Genomic DNA, 23259 nt, shown 5'->3' with positions numbered 1-23259 from the left:
AATGAACAGCTCTCCTCACAGTAAGTAGTTGGGTTTTGGAATTGATGTCTTGCTCCTAGAATTTTTCAGCTCTCTCATGTATGTTACATATATTGAATGCTCACTGAGTTCTCAAGAGTTTTTCTCCCTTTTAAGTAAGATGAAAGATAAAGGGGTTGAGTAAGCGTTGTGTTCCTAGTGCTTTTCTTAGTAGATAAACTGATGTGAGAAAACATTGTGGGTGGGTGAGTAAGGGGATTTGTGTTAGCCTTGACCATATACAAATCTGGTGATGCAGTTGTGTATGTGTTCAAAGGAGCTCTTTGAATAAGGTTCTGGGAGTGAGTTAAAATTAAGTGGAAAATCTGTGTTAACCCTCAGGGCAATTTCTTACCATGCATAAGAATAAAGCTTATCCGCTGCTGTGACTGGCACGTGGGAGCATTGTGCGAGTCATTTTAGATCTCATTTGTGTATGAGAATGTCTGAAAGGTGAGAAGGCTTCAGGAGAAGGCATTTTAAATCTGGAATAAGCCTTTTATAACCTATAATTTAAAAGAGCCACTGACATCTTGGGCTCCGTGCATTCTGCGGAAGCACGAAGCAGTGTGTATGCATCTCTTGTGTCATAATGCAACGTGTAGAGTTAATGTCTGGAAATCTCAGCCATGTAGTTCTGTTGGAATTGAGCATTGCTTGAATATGTGGAAACATTTCACACATTCAGGTTTTTTTTTGTGTGTGTACTTAGTTCTGTTTTGAATTTAGATCGTTATGTCTGGGGAACAAGGACAGTCTTTGTCCGACATGTCACAGTGCATGACACAATGAGGCCTCTAAACATAAACAGTGGTCATTTCAGATTTCAAGGCTTTATGCTGTTTCCATTCAAGCTGGTCAAATCTTTGCTTCTATGAGCGGTGTGATTTTGCCTAACTTATATTAACCAAAGCCAGTGGAGTGAAATTCTGCTCTGCATTCCTCGTGTTACCTCCAGATCAAGTCTTCTGGGTTTTTGCAGGTTTGTCCAGGGCTATTTCTGTTCCAGAGATCATTCTGTCTTCACTGTTTTGTGAAGCTGGCTTGATTTTAGTAAGATTGCATTACAAATACCGTCTAGCTGCTATGATGTGTTGCTAAGGTCTGACTGCACATTTGCCTTTCAAACAGCAGGTAGCTGCCTTGTTCTCTTCATTACATATATGCTGCTTATCCTTTGAATTGAGAGGGAGAGAGTCAATTGCTAGTAATGTGTTTAACTGGCAGATCTGGAGAATGGGCCTTTTGCCACGATGAATAAGTTGGGCTTTCAGGCTTCTGGCATTGGTGGGCATTTGCAGCTTGTTTTTCTTTGCTAAGGAAGGGGAGGACAGTGCATACCCAAAGATCTTTCCTTGTTTGGCAGCAATATGCCAGGACTCTTGAAAGACCCTGCAGAATATTTTTCCCTCAAAAGTACTGACATGGACATAATTGTTTGGATTTAGGGAATCTTTGTAATACTTTGGGTTTTAGACTAGAGAAAATGTACAGTAAGCCTTCGCCTCTCTGCAGTTTTACCCCGGGACTGGAGAAGCTCAGATGCCTTGTTTAAGTTGTGCGTGTTTAAAACTAACAGCAGGGATTGAAGTGAACAGTGAAGCTCTTGTGTGGTGCCAGGAAGTACTGACACAGTGTACTTCCTCAATATTACAATATTTACATTGTGTTAATATTTTAACAGCGGGGCTTGATGGCAGGCAGAACACCTTCTTTCATTGTTTGTAGCTTAGTAAAGCATTTGCTTTTTTTTTTAATTCAAATTGTATTTTGAGATACGAGAGCAGAACAAAATATCAGGTCCTACAACCAGTCATAGCTCCCCATTCTGTAGTGGAAAGTTATGATTACTTCCAGGTCATAGAATTGCATGAAAACTAATGTGGTTGTGTGTGTGGGATCTGTTGCTTCAAGTGGGATAAAAGCCCAGTGTACTCCCAGTTTAGCTGCAGAGATGTGGTTAAAATGGCAACTAGCTCTCCCACTGAGAATGGAGTTTGCATATAGCTGCACCTGTAAGAGTAAATTACATTGCTCTACTTTGATCAGGTTAATATATGTGTTGAATGTAAAATCAAAAATCACTAGCAACTATGATAGGAAAATAGGGGCCGGGGGGGAGGGAATGTGAACTGGCTGAGATCTTGTTTTGTCCAAGTACATGAATCTGATGTTAGGATTTGGGACGACTCTGTAATATGACACCCATAGAAAAAGGCTCCATTTATTGTTCAGTTCCCAAATGGAGCATTATACAGAGGTTTTATTATCAGCGCGGTCACTGTCTTTGTGTTGCTGGACAAACCCCTTAATGTGTCTGTGCACTTGTTTCATCTTCTGTGTGGGATTGTTTGGAGAATGATCAGTGTGTGTTTGGCAGCACTGAGATTGTACCTTGGGGGATGCTCGGAGAGGTCAAAACACTGCTCAGGAGTTGGTAATTCAGTTCGTAGTCCTTTAATACATTTTTATGAGCTATTTTGAAGGGCCTGAATAACAGATTCTCTTGCCTGAAGTCTTAATGTGCTTTAGGAAAGCAAACAAGTTGCTGAGTTCTAAAAGCAGAAATCTATAGTGAAAGTGCTAAAAGCAGAAATCAAATATTAAAGTCAGAGGGAATGGGCTGTCTATTAGAAACTCCTCAAATCTGTATGTCTGACAAAAGTGAAAGATACCATGGTCCTAATGGTGTTTAAACCTGGGAATTAAACTGGTTCTTCTTTCCTTGTCGAGGAGGAAGAAATGGAGTTGGGTAGTTGATGTCTTTGTGTCCATTTATCTCTCAGCCACTAGTTTAACACGCACCTTTGTGAAACTGAGTCTTCAGGCACGTGACAGTCCTACCCTGCCTTAATCTGCTGAAATGAAACACAAGTGGTTCCACAATGACCTGGGGAGCAGCCGAAGAAATTACTGCCCCAAGCAGTTTGTCCTTCCTTGCAGCTGGAACTGCCTCCTTCCCCTCTCTCTGCACCACCAGGGTAGACTGATGCTCCCTCATCCTCCTAACTGTGTGTCAGTCTCTGCTCAGCTCAACTGCACCACTGCTTTGCACAGTTCAAAATCCGTTCTCCCTGTGCTCAGGCAAGAGCTTTTCTTTCCTAAACATTTCATTTTTCAGAATAAAGCTGGCCTTGGATGCTTTCATTTGGCCGTAGGTGCTGCTCTGCGTGTAGCGGGGAAGGCAGACAAGTGCTGGCTGCCGGAGCTACCCTGCCAGCACAGGGCAGCGACAGCTGAAGGTGAACACCTGCACCGCGTGATGAACTGCACAATATTGCTTTTCTTAAAAAGATCATTAGGCAGGCCCAGCCAGCAGGCAAGACAGCAGCAGAGGCTGGAGCTGGCTGGGGGCATGGCTCCACCCCACAGCTGGCGGGCCTCACACCCCTGGGGCCCTGGGGTGGCAGCCAGCACAGTAGCCAGTCCCCTTTTTGGCACTCTCCTGAGTGCTAGGTTGGAATCCTGCCTCATTGCTGCATTCAGGGCAGATGGAAGAAGAGAGTCCTTATTCCTTTTTTTTTCCTTGTGAACTTCATCTGTAGCGGAGGGCAGATTCTGGCTTTGTGAACCCAGAGCGTTGCACAGACATGCACCGAGACTTCTTTACTATGTGCTGGCAGTCTGCTTGCTAGCAATCCCAGCAGAGCTACTAGCAAAGGAGATGTGATCAAAGTGAAGTTGTTTTGTTGTTTGCGTTCTGGTTTTTTAGATTATTTCTAAAGCTGCAGCCTGGTGAAATAATTTATCTGATTTGAAGGAGGGTAAAAATAAAGCAACCCTTTGTTTTGAAAATTGGAGCAGTGAAGGTGAATCTCTGTTTCTATCTTGCCTGTATGTTCAGAAGTATGTATGCAGTACACATTTATGATACACGTGTACATAAGTGATGTTGTACCCAGTCAGTTGTTATCTGTATGTGCACATCTGTTACATGTGTTCAGCTCTCGTCTTGCTCACAGCTGAAAGCCGTAGCCATGTGCAGCCTGCCATTTCCACCTCTTACTGAAGGATACCAGATAATCGGAGGCCAGATTGAGGCTGCTTAAAACGAGGAAGTATGGGGTCATACTTCTTAAGTTACCTCTGCGAGTCATTGTTATTAAATGCTTACTTCACAAGTCAAGCTCTTGGCAGTTAGGAAGTGCCACAGCTGAGGATTCCTGTGCAGCATTGTGGTTCTGTATGTGCCACACATTACAGTACGGTCTCCAGTTACATAGCTCTGTTCTTTTTTCTTTCCCTCTGTCACATTGCATCATTTGACACCTGAGATGTTCAGTGAAGGAGATACTGTTTAATATTATGTTTAATTTCTGTAGTTAAGATGAAGGCTACCAGCCTTTCTTTCTTCTCATTGTTTAAATTGTGTTCTGAGGATAGGGTAAATGCTTTCCATTCAGGTTTGTGATGTTCATAGCTGCTGCTAGAATGCTCTGTATGCATTTCATTAACTGTCTTTCCAGCACTTCTGTGAGAGAAGTCACTCTCTCCATACTGAAAGGGGAAAGCTAAGGCACACATCAGTTCAAGTCTGAAGGCTCTGCATCTTCTTGAAATGCTGGAATAATCTTTTCTATCGATGATAGTTGTTGCAAGGTGATGCTGAGCAAATCAAAAGCACTTAACCAGTAGCAACCTGCAGAAGTTAGATTTGTGATCTGCATTCAGCAGCTTCTGTAGACTCCTCTGACAGAAGGGAACTTAAAGGGAAAAAAAAAAAAAAAGAAAGGTTTTCAGGCATCATTCATTTGCTTTAAATATTAGCAGTTCTCTCTCAGCTCTCTGTCTTGTATATTTAACACACATGTTCTAACAAATGAGGCAGGAATTCTTCTGCCTCATTACACAACCTTTATTTATCCCCAGGGCAAAGTCCATCTTTACATTGGGTGAAGAAGAAATGGAGACTGGGGAGAGAGGAGAAGTAGGTGAATACGTTTTTAAGGCTTGTGTCATAATGTGTACACACAAGGTCTTAATTAGGGTTGTATAAGTGACATAGGTCTGGCTTTTCTTAATTTGTGTGCCCAAATTGTTACCCTGATGTTCATTTAAAATTGTGTTTAATTATGCGTGAGTGCATATATACATATATGTAAAATACATGTATCGGTTCTAAGAATGTGAATACACATGTTCAGTGAGGCCAATGTGACTCCTGCTAGTGGAGTAGCTGTTATCAGCACAGATTTATCACCTGTCAGGTCAGCCAGCAGAACGATGTGATGCTCTGAACTTACCCAGCTCAGCCTTTGTGACCTTGGCCTGGAGCATGCTCTGTTATGCTGAGGAGCATTGAATAAAGCAGTCCAATTACCTTGTATGAAGAGACTCTTAGAATGAGCGTGCCCATCGTAGAAGGACTAAGAAAATTTAGCTACAAAGGAGGTCTTTTCCAAGTGAGTGCATACAGTGCTTTTTCAGACTGAGCTTGATGTAGTATGGGCACTTTTTATGATTACAAATGTAACACCCTGACAAAAAGATGACTCTGTGCCAAATTGCAAGCATGAAAGCGTAAGAGTTTTTCAGCAGAGTAGCTGAAATATTTTTAGCATGGACAAAACAAAGTATTTTTCCATAATTTAGTTCTTGGAAATAGCTGAGACATTTTTGACGAAGCTCTCCAACAAAAAATCAGCTTGAGGCAAACACCTGGCATGGGTAATTTCAGCCAAAACAGTTAAATTTTGGCAAAGTTTATAAACAGATGAGAAAAGAAACTTCCAATAGGAAATGATAGGCAATTCATCTATAGGCACCCAGGTTGTACCGCCTCCAAAAGCTATTTGTCTTGTGTTTTGTTGTTTTTCATCTAAAAACAGATGCCATTTTTTTGTTTGCTCAGATGTTACAGCTTCTCCATCATGCACATGGGTGGCAATTGAGTTTTCTAATGTAAGGAGATTCTGAGTGCAGAAAATCCTGCTTTGAGTGCAGAGTCACTTGGGAACTGGGCAGCTCTGTTTGTGGCCGGGAGGAATGATGTATGTAGCTGGAAGGGCAAGAATGATAAACAGTGGCCCTGCAGTCACTTTGAAAGCTCCGAGTAAGCATTCACAGTGCCTGGTCCTGGCCATGCTGAGTGCAGATGTCGGGCCCCTGGGACTCCTGCCTTATGGGGTGCTGGAGCTAAGGGAGCGAGGCAGCTCTGTGCTGCAGAATGGCAGAAGTGCTGCCTGCCAGGATGTGCTGGTAGAGAAGCTCTTTTCTGAACATAACGAATTTGCTGTAAACTTTATAGCCAAAGTCAGCATGATTTGTTTGTAGAGTTGAATGCTGTTTTTCTGAACTGCTGAAATACAGAAGAACAGATCACGTGAGGTCATTTTGTTCTGTCTTTCCAAGCTGCTTCAGCTGTGATCCCAGAGCAAGCTGCTCCCCTCTGCCCTGTCCTGAAAGCCTCCACTGGAGGGGGAGAGGAAGGCTTGTTGTCTGTGCTCAATGTTTTGACATCTGTGGCTGTGAGAAGAGCTGAAGTGGAGTCACAGGATGGTTTGGGTTGGAAGGGACCTTTAAAGCTCATCCAGTTCCAATCCACTAGTCATTTGCTGCCCACCAGACCAGGCTGCCTAGAATCCTATCCAACCTGGCCTTGAACACCTCCAGGGATGGGGCACCCACAGCTCTCAGGGCAGCCTGTGCCAGAACCTCACCACCATCTGAGTAAAGAATTTCCTCCTGCCACCTAAACTGAATCTGTCCTCTTTCAGCTTAAAACAGTTCCCCCTTGTCCTATCGCTATCAGACCGTGTAAAAGGTCGGTCTCTATCTGGTTTATAAGCTCCCTTTAAATACTGAAAGGCTGCACTGAGTTCTCTCAGTGAGTTCTCTTCTCTGAACGGAACAAGCCCATCTACCTCAACTTTTATTCATAGGAGGGGTGCTCTGGTCCTCTGTGCACCTTTGTGGCCTCCTCTGGACCCCATCCAACAGCTCTGCATTGCTCCTGTGCTGGGGGCCCCAGGCCTGGACCTGGTGCTCCAGATGGGGCCTCGCAGGGGCAGAGCAGAAGGGGACAGTCCCCTCCTTCTCCCTGCTGCCACCCCTGTTGATACAGCTCAGGGTACAACTGGCCTTCCAGGATGCAGGAGCACATTCCTGGCTCATGTCCTGCTTCCTGTGCATCGGGACCCCCAAGTTCTCCTCAGGGCTTCTCTCAAGGAGTTCTTCTCCCAGTCCATACTCACATCTGGGATTGCCCGGAGTGAGGCATTTGGTTCATGGGGACCCACTTCTCAAGCCTATTTGGGTCCCTTTGGATGACATCCCTTCTCCCTAATTAATAGGGGTGGTGTGAGGAAAGCAGAGGATCTCTGAATGCTGGAGGTGTGAGTGACTTGTGCTGAAGCTCCTGCTTCTATGGCTGCATGCTGTGCTGTACACAAAGGCTCCTGCAGGTTTATGTTAAGGTGCTGCCCAGACTAAACCAGTACATTTTTTCTTTTCCCTCTCGAAATGCCTTTTTATCATTCAGGCTGTCACCTGTGTTTCCTGGCAAGGGCTGCTGGCTGGGGGAGGTCTGGCAGAGCTGAACACCCAGCTTGGTGGTCTTTGTGTGGCTGCCTGAAAGATGGCTTAAAACAGAACCTGCTCTGTGAATACCTGCGAGTTAACATGTGTCAGCCGTGTGGCTGGAAGGTTTCTCCTTTGCTGAAAAGGGAGATTTTATAATGAATACTTTCCTTGTGATTAAAATGGGTAAATAAACAAATAGCTCCTACAGGAAGTGTACTGTATAATGACAGGGCAAATAGATTGTAGCTCTCCAAACAAGGAAAGGAAGAGGGGGAAAAAAAAACCAACACAAAAAGGAAAAAAAAGAAAACCCACAAAAAAACGAGGTCCTCCTTAGTGCATTTAATCTATTAGAATGTGAAATAGCAATTTATCTTTTCCATTTCCTTTCCTTGTCAAACACATCCAGCTGTTGGAGCTTTCTCTGTTCCTTACTAGAAATGCCAGGACTTGAATTTGTTGATGTTGTCGTTTTCTTGTGGAGTGTCGTTGCTTTTATCACCTTCCCTTGATACCCCTTGTGCTCCTGTAACCTCAGGGGGAAAAGTAACCTAATGATCTACAGTAGATTTAAACAAATTATGATTTTTCAGCAAATAATTTCTGTAATGAATATAACTTTTCTTCCTGTTAGTGAACTACCTGGGAGCAGACTTAGCTTTGGATGTGCTGAATTGGAGCTGGTTATCTTAATGAATAACTGTGAGTCTGTCCTTGAGACCACAATATGCCCTATTGGCCACATGCTGGAGCCTACTCAGTTACAGTTAGCACAGTATTCTGTTCGTGCAGGCAGCTCTTAATGCAAGTTTTTGTAAAGTAAATGCTAAAATCTGTTAATTTGTCCTCTAAGCATGACTTACAGCATCAGATAGATAGACCCTTTGGGTTCCCTGTGAAAAGTGAATCTATGAAAGACTTGCAAAAGGCAATTCAAATGGCAACGTAAGTAAAAGCAAAATGTAGACTCTGAGGGGCTTCTTTCAGTCCTCTAATCCATCCTTGTGCTTTGAGCAGCTGACTTCTCTGCTGCTCAGGGCTTTTTACAGTTGTTTAGAAAATCTGAAGGATGGAGACTGGGCCTTGTCCCAGGACTGTACCACTCACTGGAAAATTTGTTTTCCTTACATCCCAACTGGAATTTCCAGTGTTGCAGCTCGTGTCTGTTGCCTCTTGCCATTTTACTGTGCAGCTCTGAGAAAAAGTCTGGTAGTCTTCTATGTTTAACTGACTTCTGGTAGTGGAAAACTCTGATCAGATTTCCCCACAGCCTTCTCTTCTCTGGGATGCACAAACCCTGCTCCCCCAGCTTCTCCTCGTGCATCATGTGCTCCTGGCCCTCTTGGTGGCCTCAGCTGGGCTTGCTCTGATCTGATAATAAACATTAAAAATTAACTATTTTTTTCCACTGTTCCACGCAGTTGCGGTTTCCTTGGGTACAGCCTTCAGTCAGACTGACTTTTGTCTTTATATGAGAGCAAGGATTTGAAATGGTGGTGAATGATAATTCTTTCATCTACTTCTGTGTCCTGTTTGTTTGTTTGTTTATTTGTAAGTCATCACCACTTGGACAGTGTTATCCCAAACATTCTTTCATCAGAGCAGTACATTCTCTTCCACAAAGCAGTACTTGCACATAAGCTAACAGTTGGGGTGAACAGATTATCTTGTTTAGTTAGATGTTTTCCTGTGAGGATACAGTCCTTCCATGTGATGTCATGGCATATTTCACTTGTGGCGGAAGGCATAATTCTCTTATATTTTCTGTTCGCATGACCTGAATTCCTCCCCAAGATTTTGCAGCTTTAAAGAATCTTCAAGGTAATGTTTTCACTTCTCGTGCTCTGGTTTGTTCCTAAATCTCTTCCATACCACCTGAAATGCTGAGCTCCTACTCCAGACTTGAATTTTTGGAGAAGAGAGCAGATAGTAATTGATTCCCTACCATTCAGAGTTATTGTATCCTAGGTGTTAGTTCCACATCAAATTGCATTGCACCTCAACTGAGTCAAATGAAATGTGGGCGATAATAAAGATGCCGATAGGACTGTTGCTGATTCCATTATTTCATTGAATCATCATCGTTGGAGACTTTAACTTCCTGCATATGGGAGGGAGAGTATGTGCTACGAGTGCTGATTGAGCCCACATGTCTGAACAGAGGTGTCCTCAGCAGGCGGTGAGTTATCTGTAGGTGAATTGTTTTATAGTTCCAGTTTGAATATGATGCTGGAGTATGTAGTAAGATCTGATCAAAGCACATTGTCTTTAATTAAAATGGAGAAACCACAGAATGCCTCACTGACAATAAAGAGTAAGAAGTTAAATATTTATGTATGTGTATGTGTGCATACATGTATATATACCTAAAACATTTTGAATAGAGATGGAATTCATTGGCTGAAAAGCTTTAAACTGAAGTTCTTCAAGCAAAGATAAAGTGAAAATTGACGCAGAAGCAAAATGCATTTTAGTCTTTTCATGGGAGAGTAGAGCACGTTGCATATGCCCTAATAAAGAAAACAGAGTTGTCCTACAGGGAGGGGTGGAGCAAGGATTAGTCATCAATAATGAGGATGGGAATTAAGGTAGAATGTTTGTTCAGGGAGACAATGGGAAATGGGGATTGTACAGGTGATAGCAAGACTGAATGAAGCACCAGCACTTCCAGATGTGCTCCCAGACTGCTGGAAGGCTGGATGTGTTGTTAAGACTGGTCAAGAGCGCATCCATTTGAGTGCAGTTTGAGTACAGCAAGCCTAGCATCTGCATGGATAAAAAGGGCAAAGTGATGTGAAAATCTTCAGTGCCTCTAATGCAGCCTCGGTGGAGCAAGGTGAAAGAGCTTACCCACGAGAAGCTGCAGCTGCATCTTCATTTTTGGATACTGAAGTGCTTTATACAGGCAAGTGATGCAGTGCTTAGATCTATCTAAACGTATATACCTAAGGTTTGCGTAGTTTCAGTTTTATGGATACATGTCAACCTGACTAATGCATCGTATGCACGTGTTTGTTTAGGCATGTTATCAGAGTGCTTCTGTTTGATGAGCTTTTCAGGAAGGGAGCCTGATTTCAAAGGCATTTAGAGAAGAATTGGTAACTCAGACACAGATGGCTGCAAAGGCGGAGGTGGGAGAGAACGGGGAAAGATGAGTTCTGGCAAGGAAACACATTGGGTGCAGGTGCGCTTGTTTGAGAAGAATGGGATGCTGTCTGAGAATGAATGAGAGCCATTCCTCAGCAGCTCATGCAACCTTCCAAACACCCTGGGTGGCCTCCGACAGCCGCAATCTTTGGTCAGAGAGTTCTAAAACTGTCTAAGCTTGCTGGCATTCCCATGCAAAAGATGCATGAGTCTGGAGCTGTGTGGTGTTCCAGGCTGTTCTGGGAGTGGGCAGAGTTAAGGTTACGTGGATGACCCAAATGAAGTGTGTGCATGCTTTCAAAGGATTTAACTATGTAGTTGGGGAGTTTTACCTTCTGTGGTCAGTGTTTGAAAAAGCTGCCTTGTTTCCCAAAGGGCTTTTTGGCAGAAGTGGAAGTAGATCCCTTCTTCAAGTGCATCCAGACTTGGTGGAACTTGAGAACAGCTTTTACATATGTGGTTTGCATCCATACCATCCCCTCCTCACTTTGATCTCATCCTCTCTGCATTGTGGTGTGTCTGACTGGCACTGAGGTGTTGCCATCTGCTTTCCCTCCATCATCCAGAATGCAAGGATTCCCATGGTGATTCTGTTGCTTTAGGAAGTCATTCATAATCTGTGTGGTTATACGGGCTCACTCTGCAGTGGCTGCTAACAATGCAGGAGTGGGTCAGATTTGAAGGTTTGGTTCAGAAAGTAGTATGGAAAGACAAATGAAATACAAACGCAGTCATGTGCAATTGCCTTCTAGTAGAACATTTCTCAAAGTTTCCTTGTGTTCACCATAGCTCCAAAAGTAATAAATGACACTGAGAAATATTAGTATGAAATTCGGGAAGGGTGTGAAAGAGACTTACTCCTTTTGTAGGAGAAATTTAGAGTGTAGAACAGGACAACACAGCAAGAAATAACATCTGTTTGATGCTACGAGTGGTGCTGGAGGTTTTTGAATCAGGCACGAGGAATCACTTGGTGGTTTATTGGCTTGCCTCGTTACCTTGGAGATTTCCTTTGTTTTAATTAACCTGGAGTATACCAAAAAAAGGCAAAAAGATTATTGGAAGATACAGGAGGAGAATTAGCTGCCTGCGAGGATGTGGCACACCCAATAAATTTATCTTTTGATACTTCTTCCTTTTGTATACAGTCCTTGTCAGCTTTCTCCGCATTCTTAGCATGTCTCAGAAATTCCAGCATTTTTAGTAGTGAATCAGTGAGAAGAAGGGGAAAAGGCCTGTAATTGCTTTTTCCATTGTGCTTGTTAAAACCACATTGTGGGAAATGGACCCAAACACTGTCTTTTAAGTGGTGTTGAGTCTGAGGCAGGTGCTATTAACTCAGGACTGCATTAACTCTTTTCAAATCTCTTTCCTGTTTCCTTGAGGAAACATGCCTGGTGTATATATGTGGCAAGGGATGTTTGCCTGCCTCTTGCATTGACATTTTAATTTGGTCCATGATACAAATATCATTTCCCTAATCCCCCTTGCCCTGACCCTGTTTTGTCTTTTCTTCAAAGTGAGTTGACTTTTTTTTTTCATAAGGAGGGGGGAGGAGATGGGAATGGTGGCTGCCTGCTGTAGTTTGGGGCATTAAATGCTGGGGGGAAAAAAAAATCTCAGAGTAACTGTTGTTTCTTTCTTTGTATTCACATGGAAATTTTTAATCTCCATCAAAGGATCAGGAGAAAATAACGTTGAGATTCAACAAGAGAGCTCCCAGCTTACATGGAATTTTTAAATGTTATTTGGCTTTATCCTTTAAGCGATGAGAACCATGAACTATGTACCTACAGCGTTCAGAATTAACTTTTCTCTTTCTTCCAGCACACCCTCTTTCCCCCACCTCCCACCCCCCCTTTTCTCTCTCTCTTTTTCTTACATCTTTATTGCTCTGAGTAAACATGCAGCTTTTTGGGCCAAAACTGTAAGTGCCTTAGGATTTGTTTAGTTGTATTTATGTATACGTTTCTAACATTAATTACAAGCACCAGTCTGAATTACAACTTCATGTTCTCCTTTTGATGTGATCTGAAGAACCTTTGTGGAAAGCCATGGAGCTTCAATTAGAAGCCAATGCGCTGTATGCTTGTAGAATTACACAAGAGCTAACATTGGGCTATTAAAAAATAAGAGACTAAAGTAGGTATCAAAAGAGTTCATGTTCTGCTTGCTTGTGATTGTGGATCACAAACACTATCTGCACCTGTAGCAATAGCGGTTGTGCTAATGATGACAGCGAGTGAAACCCCCCAGGAACCAGCCCAGGGAGGGGAACAGAAGATTTTACAGGTGGGTGCTGACAGCAGTGGTAGTTTTCACGCTTCATCACAGGTTAATAAGAAAGGGAGGATATTAAAATGCTAATACTCATTAATACTCTTTTATGGGTTTAACATGAAACATGGAAAATGAAAATGAATGACAGCTGGTAAATGGAACTGACAGTCCTGTTCAGGGCTGGAAGAAATAGCTGCAGGAAATAAAAGCTGTGTGTTCCCCATTTCTGCATTGAGTCATGCCAAACAGCATCTCCTAGTACCGAGATTTCTGCAAGATAACTTACATTTAGACTTAAGTAGACTGTTTAGTTGTTATAAAGTACGTGTTGAGAATTTTTCATTACCAGCATTGGCCAGAGGGTTGTTATTCTGTGTCATCTGAAGTACGTGTTCAGCAGTGTGTACACCTAGAGCAGAAATAACAGCTCGCTGAAACATAATTGTGATATCCTTTGGGTTTGGGCTTTTTTGCTTTTTTATATTTACATCTTTTGTGTTTGTTTGCTTGGTTCAATTGGCTCCATTGTTCCTCGTTTCTTACAGAAGATTCAGTAAACTTGCCTGCATCACAGAGGCATTTCAACAACAAGTTTGGTCTGGCTCTCTGTGGGCCGTAGTGGACCAGACAGGGTTCTAAAAGCATGGTGCTTCTTTCTCCCCTGGCGATAGTACTTAGCAAAGTTACAGTGGTTTGGCCAAGTACCTTGATGTTCTACATTTTAAATAAGTGACCTTGTATATCCTGGGTTTGTAATTCTTCATTCTGAGGAGAGTTACCAGGTCAGTGCAGGACAGCTGAGTGTAAATGGATGATGTGTACTCTGAGCTAACATTAGATATAGGCTTTTGCCAGGATTCCTTTGTTTTTAAGAAAGCATCTCTTGGATTTCCAGCTGTTTCTTATGTATGAGTTCATCTGCCATGTTGTCTTCATTTCCCCTGTGTACGCACTGTCTCTTGATGCTGATTTCCCACTTTGTTGTGACCTATTTCTTGAACAGAGGATTCCATCCTGTAATTATCCCTTTTAATATGCTTAAAATGTTATTGTCATTGTCCCCTTCCAAAACTGCTGCTCATCTCCCATAGTTCTCAATGAACTGAAGCCCCCCAGGTGCTGCAAGGTTAGTACCCTTCCTTTACAAGAAACAGACTATTGGCACTGTCAGTCTTCAGCATGTGAAAACTGAAAACCTGCTACTTTCTGCTGAGGTGAAAACAGGCAGATGTCACTTCAAAAATAAAATGCTGGGGAATGAAGGGCCGCAAAAAAGGCCTGTCGCTTTGGCTCAGTTTATGAAAGCATGTTTGTTTTGGCAGATGTTTCCCAAAAGCAGGTTCATTTTTATCGTCTCCACCGTCTGGATTTGCCTCTGAGGTGTCAGACCATGCTTACTCACATTTGGCTTATTATTGGGTTCATGCCAAAGTTTTGCATGCCCTCCTCTGCTTCTACCCACCCCTTCACTTTCCTTCTCCTGGATATGGTCAGGTTTCTCTTTATGTTGATCTCAGCAGGTATTTCATTCCTACCTCTTGGTGCGACAGAAAAAAACAAGCTTAGAAATGTCTGTGATGCCAAATTTGCAATTTGGAGAGAATAAATAAGATCGCTTTCTTCGGAATGTGCAGTCTTGCACTTACTTCTCAACATATGCATCTGTAGTTCAGGATTTTCTTATGAGAGATTTTAACACGCAGGATCAGAAACCTTCTTGGTTTGTTTTCTCCTTAACCCAGATTACAGGCAAGTTCTGGTTCTTCCAAAGTCTTGATTTTTTTTTTTTCTTTTCTTTTATGAAGGTTCTTCAGTGCTGTTCCTCCTTTGATTTGAATTCCTTTTCTAGTCCCAGCCAGATGTTTCCTTTGCCCAGTTGTTGACAGATAATATTCTCACGCTATCACTTCATATTTCCACGATTGCAAGATCTGTCACAAAAAAATCCTGGATTTTTGTCACTAAGAGCCTTTCTGTAAATGTTTTAATTCTTTCCAAAGGCAAATTCCTTTAACATTGCAAATATATTCTGCTTAAAAAGCAAGCAAAGGCAAACATTCCCATTTTTCCTTTTCCAGTAAGAAGGGTGTGTTCCTGAGCCACATCTTAGGGGTGACCCAAAGATTTTTCTCTACCTTTGCTGCAGGAATGTGGCTGACACTTCAGAGAATTGCAGGAACACTTCAGGTATTTAGCCAGGAAAGAGTAAAACATCTAAAAACAGTCCAAACTTTGTCCTTCCCCCTTTCCACTGCTTTCATTTCCTACCATGTTGTGTTGTCCTCCGCATCAGACTGTTCGAGACTGCCAAATACTTGGATATTTTATAGGTAATATATCTTATAAATGCCATGGCCAGCCTCTGAGGGAAACACGGGATTGTCGGTTTTGGATGGAGTATAAAACCTGAGCAGGAAATCATTGCTGTATGGCACAGCTGCAGACAAACATTTCAGGCTAGTAAACTGCCCATCTGCACAGCCACACGTGTGTTGGGACAGCCGTGGTGTGCGGCTGCTCGTGGTTAGTGCTGGGAGATGTTGTGATTAACAAATGGGGTGTTCTGCTTCGTTACTCCCTGAAATGCTGCTATCTGAAGATGACTGTAAGATTTGGAAGGAGGAAGGGAGATTGTAGACTAGGGAAGAATTTCAGATCCAGGGTGGCTCAGATGATCCTGTTGCCAGCTGGAGGATGTCACACAGCCTACAGCGAAGGACTGAACTCTACTGTTTGTAGAGAAGAAGGAAAACATTGTGTTTCTTCTTAGGCCTGAACCAGCAATCACATCTGGATCTTCCCCTCGAAGTTACAGACAGCAAATATTGTCTTGGTCTTTAGTTCTGTTTCGCTGTCATTCACCTGAGCAGGGACCTGAGCGGGGAGTGAGCTGTGTTCCTCAAAGAGTGAACTGTTTAAAATTCCTTTTTGCTGGAGGTTTTCCAACTAAAATCTCTTCAGGAAGCTCATTCTAGCACTTCCCTCTATTAAATTAACCTGTTATTTGTGCCTATTTTGGCTGTTTCTATTGTGAACAGCTCCTCTTTTTTGCACGTTATCTTTTGATGAGTTATGTAGCCAAGCTCTGTTTAGTTCTCCCAGTCCCTCCTCTGAAGTTTAGCACTTCCTGTTATGTGTGCCAAGTTTGAGTTTATTTTCCGCGTGATTTTCCCAAGCACTACTTTCCATAATCCACAATTCAGTAACAAATGCGGATTGTTAAAATAATGGGACAACAACAATAAAACTCTTTTAAGACTGCAGCTCACGCACTGCAACTGTAAAAACTATTCAGTTGTTGTTGTTGGTGGTGGTTTTTTCCCCAAATACTTTATAGAGAAATTAAATTACCTTCTAACAGTCAAAATTAAGTCACAAAAGTTATAACCCTGTTGTACTGTAGACTTTCTAGACTGATATTTGTCTATTGGGGGAGGTTTTTCTTGATTTATTGCGGTACATAAATCAATGCAAGAAGGAAGGATCACAGAGTGATCGGGCACCTTGTTTCGAGCATAGATGGCTTGGGTTGAAGTTCGTCCTTCATCACAAACCTCTCATGATTCCCCTGACCTTGGTATTGGGGTGTACACAGGTTTGTACACGAGGAAAATAAGCCAGCTGAGGTACTGGGAATCTTTCTATTGGTTACGATGAATTTTGGACCAGGGTGCCTTAAGAGTGTGAAACTCTTGAGACTTACACTTACTACAATGAGTTGATTTTGGTTAAAGGCTGAGTCTTAAAATGTTTTTGGCATTTTGTGTGAGCTGGAGGACATCATTAATGTCTACGCCATAAATATCTTCATTTAAGAATCAGATATTTCAGATATCTTTGAGCACTTCCACATTTTGATCATAAACAAAATGAGCTTCTGTGGGTTTTTCCCTATAGGCACTTTATTCTCTCTTTTCCTGTAAACAGATGCCATTTTTAAGCCACATAAAATGGATTGCAGTTGTGGCCATTACGATATTGGCACTGTTCTGCATTCCAGCTGCACACAAGCACGAATTGCAGAGTGATGCCTTATTAAATTATAGGCATCTCTGTTAAGATATAGGGGAATTAGTTCTGAAGATGAAGCTTTTTCCTTATTTGCAGTCTTCCTTTACAATTTAATGCATTAAAGAAGCATGTGACTAATGAACATTGCCTTAGTGCCACACATGATGAACTACCAGGCGTTTTTACGTGTCCTCGTGAAAAATATGCTAAGTATCTGTTATTGTTATGCATAAAAAAATGAAGGCACACGAGTTGTGGTGTTCGTGGACTTCATAAGTGCATCATCTCCTTCCCCAGGACAATCACATCTCTCCGGAGTGAGCTGATCCCACATCTGGTTAGGAAACAGTTCTCTTCTCCTACATCGGCGCAGCAAGGACTAGACAACAAAGAAGAGGGTCGAAAGAAAAAAGAACAAGCATCTCTAGGTCAGTATGAGTATCAGAAATTTGGTGACTGTTTAAATCCCCCATGCTGCAAATGAATGATTGTACAGAAATATTAATTATTTTTCTTTCTTATACTTTCTGATGGCAAAGGCTCTAATAATGTTCCTTTTCAAACAGTATTGTGCGTTTAATCATTGTTTTTAGTGTAAATCAAGCACCAATCAGCTAGATGCTCTGTATTTATCTTTCCAAAATACAGTACATGTAAATGAACTTTTGAAGATGTAATTTTAGGAGGAAGTTCCATTGTGTAGAGCAACAGACGAAGCCATAACCAGGAACTTGATGATATCTCAGATCTTGGAGTTTATTTTTAGCATTTCCACGGTCTCCTTGTGTGACCTTGGGCAAAAGATTGCATCTGTCCCGGTCCCTTGATTCCCACCTGCAGAATAAAAATAACACTTACTCACTACATGTGATAAAATCTGTTAATGATTACTCAGTATCAAACCATTCAGGTGATGTGGGGCAAAGATCTCCCTTCACCAACTGTATTTTAATAGGACTCCTCTTCAGAAAGCATTTCATTAAATCCCGTCTAACTTCATGCATGTGTGTGTTCTCCAGACATTTATAGTTTCATAAAGGAAGATAATAGCTTGCTGAAACCTGCTGCAGATAACTCTTGTTGGAATGATCACAGAGGAGATATGAATGAAACTCTCCATGAAGGAAAAGTACGCTGCTACGTCCATATCATGAAAGAGGGACTGTGCTGCCGAGTGAATACACTTGCGTTGTATATTGAAGCTAATCGACAGGTGAGAACAGTACGCTGTCATGGGAATACGGCAGTTTATGGGATGTTTTAGTCTCCAGGAGTGGCTCCCTGTGGTACTGCTGAGCAGTGTGTGGGAATTGAATTGGTGCCTTGTTATCTAGGCGCATCACCTTCCTGACTGCTGCGCAGGGATGTGAGACAAGGAAGCAGTTCTGTCACTAATTTCTTCCACAGCTTTGATTTAGCCAAGAAAACTACCCCAAATATTCTGCTGAGTTTGGGGTGTGACAAAAAATGCTGCCAAAGAGTGAAGAAGTGTGGAAAATAAGGCTGGAAGTAGCTTCAGTAGTTCATGTAGTCAGCATCCTTTGTGTCCTGAAGGCAAGATCAGTTCTGGCTGGACTCTTCATAGCAGATGTTTATCTAAGTGATAATGACAAAGGTTTGTAGTATTTTGCAGGAAGTCTGAAAACTACCCATATATTCATATTGCCTAATGCTTTCCGTTATGAAAGAATTATGTTGTGAACAGGTTTCACTACAGTTGCACTGCAGGTAAATGTGGAGGTGAAATGTTGATCTGTTGCAGTTTTCAGTTCCTGTCACATTACTGAGAATTCACAACACAGATGATCAAAGAGAGGCAGAGAAAAGTCCTAGTTAACGGGATAGCGATTGATAGCTTTTATTCCTTGTATGAACATTTTTTTACTACACTGCTGATGCAACTTAAAAGTTGTCATTTCACTCATGAAGTGATGAGCTTTGTGCTATGAGGTGTGGACGGTTTCCTCTAGATCTGAAAAACTGACAGGGAGTGCAGTAAGGTGAGGCTCAGGATTGCTTTAAGCAGTGCTGGTAGGGCAGTGTAGTTGTACAGGGAGTCCTGGAGGTGGTCACTTCCAAAGGGCCTTTGCTCTCAAATTGAGTTGGTTTCTTTTTTTTTTTTTTACCAGAAGTAAGGAATTAATGTTTGCAAATTTAAATTGCAGCGTGGCAGAATGAATTCACACACTGGAGCTCTTTATCCTTGGTTCCTGTAGATGAGCATAGTAATAAAGTGATTTGGGTTTGTTTGTTTGTTTGCTATTTGCTCTTAAGGATGTGAGAAAGAGGAGGGGGACGCAACACTGCTGTCAGAAAGGGAAAAATTTCCTCAGGAGCATCAGTGTGCCCAAAGGGTTAAAGGGAGAATATCGCTTGCTAGGGGAAGTGTGCGTGTACATTTGGCAGCAGCCACTTCAGTAAAAAGTTATTGAGTTGAGCCAGTCAGACTCCATGTGGGTTTTTTTTTTGTTGTTCTTTTTTTTTTCCTTAACCTAAATATTCTACATTTTGGTCAGTTCAGGGAATGTGTTTGCTCCTGGGTGGTACATAGAATTAGTGTTTTGAAATCACACTGAGGCCTTCAACATTGGATAAGATTTGCTTTGAATTTATAACTTCTCCAGAATGGTAACATTTCTAAGGAAACTATGTGGAAGTAAAGCATAAAACAGAGCTTAATGAGAGGTTGTGAGAAAGGAGGAAAGGAGTTCTTTTTTTCAGCGCTGCTGTATTTGGTTTCTCTTGTTAATTCTGATAAAATATAAACATTTCTTTCCATGTTCTTTTTTTTTCTTTCTTGCTTGTTTTATCGGTCTTTAACGAAGACTTTTGGTGTCTCATTGGCTCTTGGTCCTCACAAACCAGATTTTGATTCACTGGCTGCAAAGCCTGGACCTGTAGCTCTGCTGTCCAAGAGGACAGGCTCCCAGAGCAGTAGCAGTCCAGTCCAGTAGCTGTGGGAAGGAATGGCATCCTAACCCATTGCCCTTCTGGTGAGGAAACACTTTACTCACATCATTTCACTTCCAGCTGGGTTTCTGGATGCCTGCAGCCTGTGTGTGGGCAGGTGGGTTCAGGAGGGAGTTATCTTCAATAGCAGGAAATAGTTTCTTTGTAAGATGAATTAAATCCAAACACATCTTAAACCTTCCCTTGACCCAGGCACTCCCTCTGACTCCTGCCCCCTATCTAACCTTCCTTTTCAGAGTTAAATGCTTGAGCTGGTAGCTTTCTTGGTTCACCCCTCAGGCTGCACTACCACTGGCTGATTCTAATAACAGTTTTGCTTTGGCCAGCAAAATCCTTTATTTGTTTCACCACACCACCTTTCTGCTGAGAAGGGCAGGAGCCTTTCCTTGTTTCTTTCTCTTCCCACAGAGTAACACTAGACAGTAGGAATCAGTCCAGCCTACACTGTAGGTATGACTTGGTGTGAACTCCTCTCTCAAGCTCTATCTGTTGTGGCAGTCCTGCTGTGTGTCAGGTGAGGTCAGTGTCCCTTCACCAAGCCAGTGTGTTATCCTACTGGGCTGGCCTAGATTGCAGTGTTTTGATAAACTGGTGGTTCTCTGTAGCATCCGCATCTTGGACCAAAGGATTTAACCTGTTTTGTCTAAAAAGAAATAAAGAAATAAAGAAAAATAAATCCAGTGGGAAGAACCATCTCCAAGATGTGAAGAGCTACAGGGGTAGAATCTTCAAGTTGGATATTAAAAACAATTTCTTCTCAGAAAGAGTGGTGATGCATTGGAACAGGCTGCCCAGGGAGGTAGTGGAGTCACCATCCCTGGGGGTGTGTGGCACTGAGGGACGTGGTCAGTGAACATGGTGGGGTGGATTGGAGTTGGACTGGATGGTCTTAGTGGTCTTTTCCAACTTTATTGATACTATGATAATGTCTACTGGGAACAGCAGGCAACTTGAAAAGGTAGCTCAGAGGTGTGAGCTCATCTGAGCTCATCGCACTCATCCAAATGAAGTATCAACTGTGAAAATTCTTATCATATGAAAACAGCACTATTTACCCATCCTTGCATGCTGGAAGGGAAATGGGTTGGTCATGTTATGAATATCTGAGCAATTTCCTGCAAGTATCGTCTCATTTTAAGATCTTAAGATATTTTTTTCTGATCTGATCCCAACTTCTTCAGATGTATGGGATCTGCTTCTGGAGGTTCACTCCATAGCTATCAGCTCTTATTGTCCCAGCTTTCCAAGGAAGTCACTTTACACAGTCATACTATATGGTAGTTCCTTCAGAGCAAGTGTGGAAATTACTGTCAACTCTCTGCCAAATTATACAGCAGTAGAGATCTCCGAAATAGAGCTTTCTGAAGAGTTTTGTCTAAATACGTGCCTAGGTGAGAAAAGAAAGATTTAATGAGTGGCCTCTCCTCTCCTTTCCTCTCCCTTTGGGTAATCCCAGTTGTACTGCCGCCACACAGCCCTCCTGTATGGACAGCACTCTCATCCTGGCTGTCCAGACAGCATGTGCAGAGCTCTACAGCAGCTCCAGCATGCCCTCCTTCTCACTCAGGCACACGATCTGCCATGACACAGACCTTTTGGCACTCACAAGTCAACTTGTCACCTTCCATATCTTCTGTATTTCTTTGCCTGCTGTCTCTGTCATACTGAGGTGCGCTCTACACTGCATCACTGCTCTGTGACTCCACGCAGCACTGTCAGTGCTGTGCTGTGAGCCTTCTGCCTCGCCTTGTATCGTCACCCATGCTGTCATCACCTCCTCTGTGGTGTGTGACCTTGGCCCCGGCCTGACGCCAGGAGATGCAGAATGCCTCAGGCTGTTCCTTCACCCAGAAAAGAGGGAATGATAAACTGATATCCCATCCTCTGACAGCAGTGGCTCCCCGCTTTTTTCAGGAGCCAGCTCAGAATTTCTCTCTGTGGGCTTGTTCTTGGCTACTTCATGGACCCCTCTCTATTACTATTGCTGCTTTGTCTGCTTATCTAACACCTGTCTTCTCTCTGTCAAGAGCATTTTCTTCTGCAGCTTTCTACCATCTGGAATAGCTACTCGATCAACTTCAGTTTATTCTAAACCATCTGAAAGACTTTCGTTGCCTGTTTCTCAACACACTACCTTAGTGAGTGGGCTGAACATAGTTGTCATTTTACACCAGTTTATATTTGATACTACTTCCTTCTCTCTCTTGCATTACGGAATGATACAGAACATTTTGAGTTGCATTTAAAATGGCAGGTCAAGGACGAACCTTTAAAGTAGTATATGGGATGTCACTGTGTCCTGTTGGAACCAATGTGCTCGCTGATGGTGATCCATTGCTTCTCCACTAGTGGGAAGCTGAGTAGAGAGGGAGACATGTAGAACATATGGCAATATACCTTGCTCCTTTACAAAATGGGAAGGTGATTAACCAGTTGCAGATTTAAAATGTAAGAACCTACATTCTTCTATAAGTTAATAAATTTATGACAGAGGCACGATGGAAATCATAGCCACTCATGTTTATGTAATATACAGATATAGCTCTGTCCTATTAACTTGTGATGTCGATTCCTCCATCCAGGTTCCCAAACTATTGCTTAATCTGGGACTGGAAGAACCACTGGTCCATGCGACTGCACAGATCACTGACAGAGGCATGGTAGGTGTTCCCTTTCCCCATCTCTGCTCTTCTAATGCAGTCTGTATGCCCTTTGCTCAAGAACTGCTTCCTAAAATTCTGTCCCACTGCTGGGTGTAAAACTGAGTTCTGTAGTATAGAATTACAAGGTGAGTGATAGAGCCAAGAGTCTGCTTGCAGTTTTGCCCGTGTGTTCTTGCCTTTCAGTCTCTATTTTTAAACATATTTGGTAAAAAATTCTAACTTATCCCCAAGACAAACACTGCAGTCTCTTGTTCCCTATTGGCAATTTGTGGTATTTGAGCAGTTTTCCTCCCAAAGGGCACCAGATTTAGGAGGGGTCAGTATTTTATATCTGCTTTCTAGCTAAAGCACTTTGGTGGGTATCAGCTCCAAGCCTTCTCTTTGCAGATCTCGTGAGACAAACCATAATGAAACCAGTGAGTTCCAGCAGGACTTCACACAGTACTTACCCTACAGTATGAGGGCTGCAGAGCTAGGACAACTAATGGAATTATATTGAGCTGGTAGACCTTGGGAAGACTGTCCCACCTGTTTGTGTATGGTTTGGGCCCCACATTTTAAGATCTTTCCTCTGCCAAGAGTGCCCAAAGGTAGAGCAGAGTGTGCTTTGCGGATGAATGCTTGAGACATGCTGTTTGGAGCATATGTA

The 23259-nt window shown here is 42.5% G+C and overlaps 1 protein-coding gene across 5 annotated transcripts in view; it reads left to right on the top strand.

Moving 5' to 3' along the window:
• Nucleotides 1-23259, top strand: part of EIF2B3 (eukaryotic translation initiation factor 2B subunit gamma) — an 87403-nt gene that overhangs the window by 43242 nt on the left and 20902 nt on the right. For all 5 annotated transcript variants that reach the window (XM_015870157.3, XM_085511601.1, XM_085511599.1 and 2 more), the window contains 3 exons: nucleotides 17275-17405; nucleotides 17997-18190; nucleotides 22530-22607. In XM_015870157.3, coding sequence (XP_015725643.2) covers nucleotides 17275-17405; nucleotides 17997-18190; nucleotides 22530-22607 — 403 coding nt within the window. The remainder of the gene's footprint in view (nucleotides 1-17274; nucleotides 17406-17996; nucleotides 18191-22529; nucleotides 22608-23259) is intronic.

Source organism: Coturnix japonica, chromosome 11, assembly GCF_054131305.1.
Source record: "Coturnix japonica strain WE chromosome 11, WE-NBRP24, whole genome shotgun sequence".
NCBI classification, from domain to species: Eukaryota; Metazoa; Chordata; class Aves; order Galliformes; family Phasianidae; genus Coturnix; species Coturnix japonica.
Note: the sequence above shows the minus strand (reverse complement) of the source record. Positions and strands in the feature narration are given on the sequence as shown.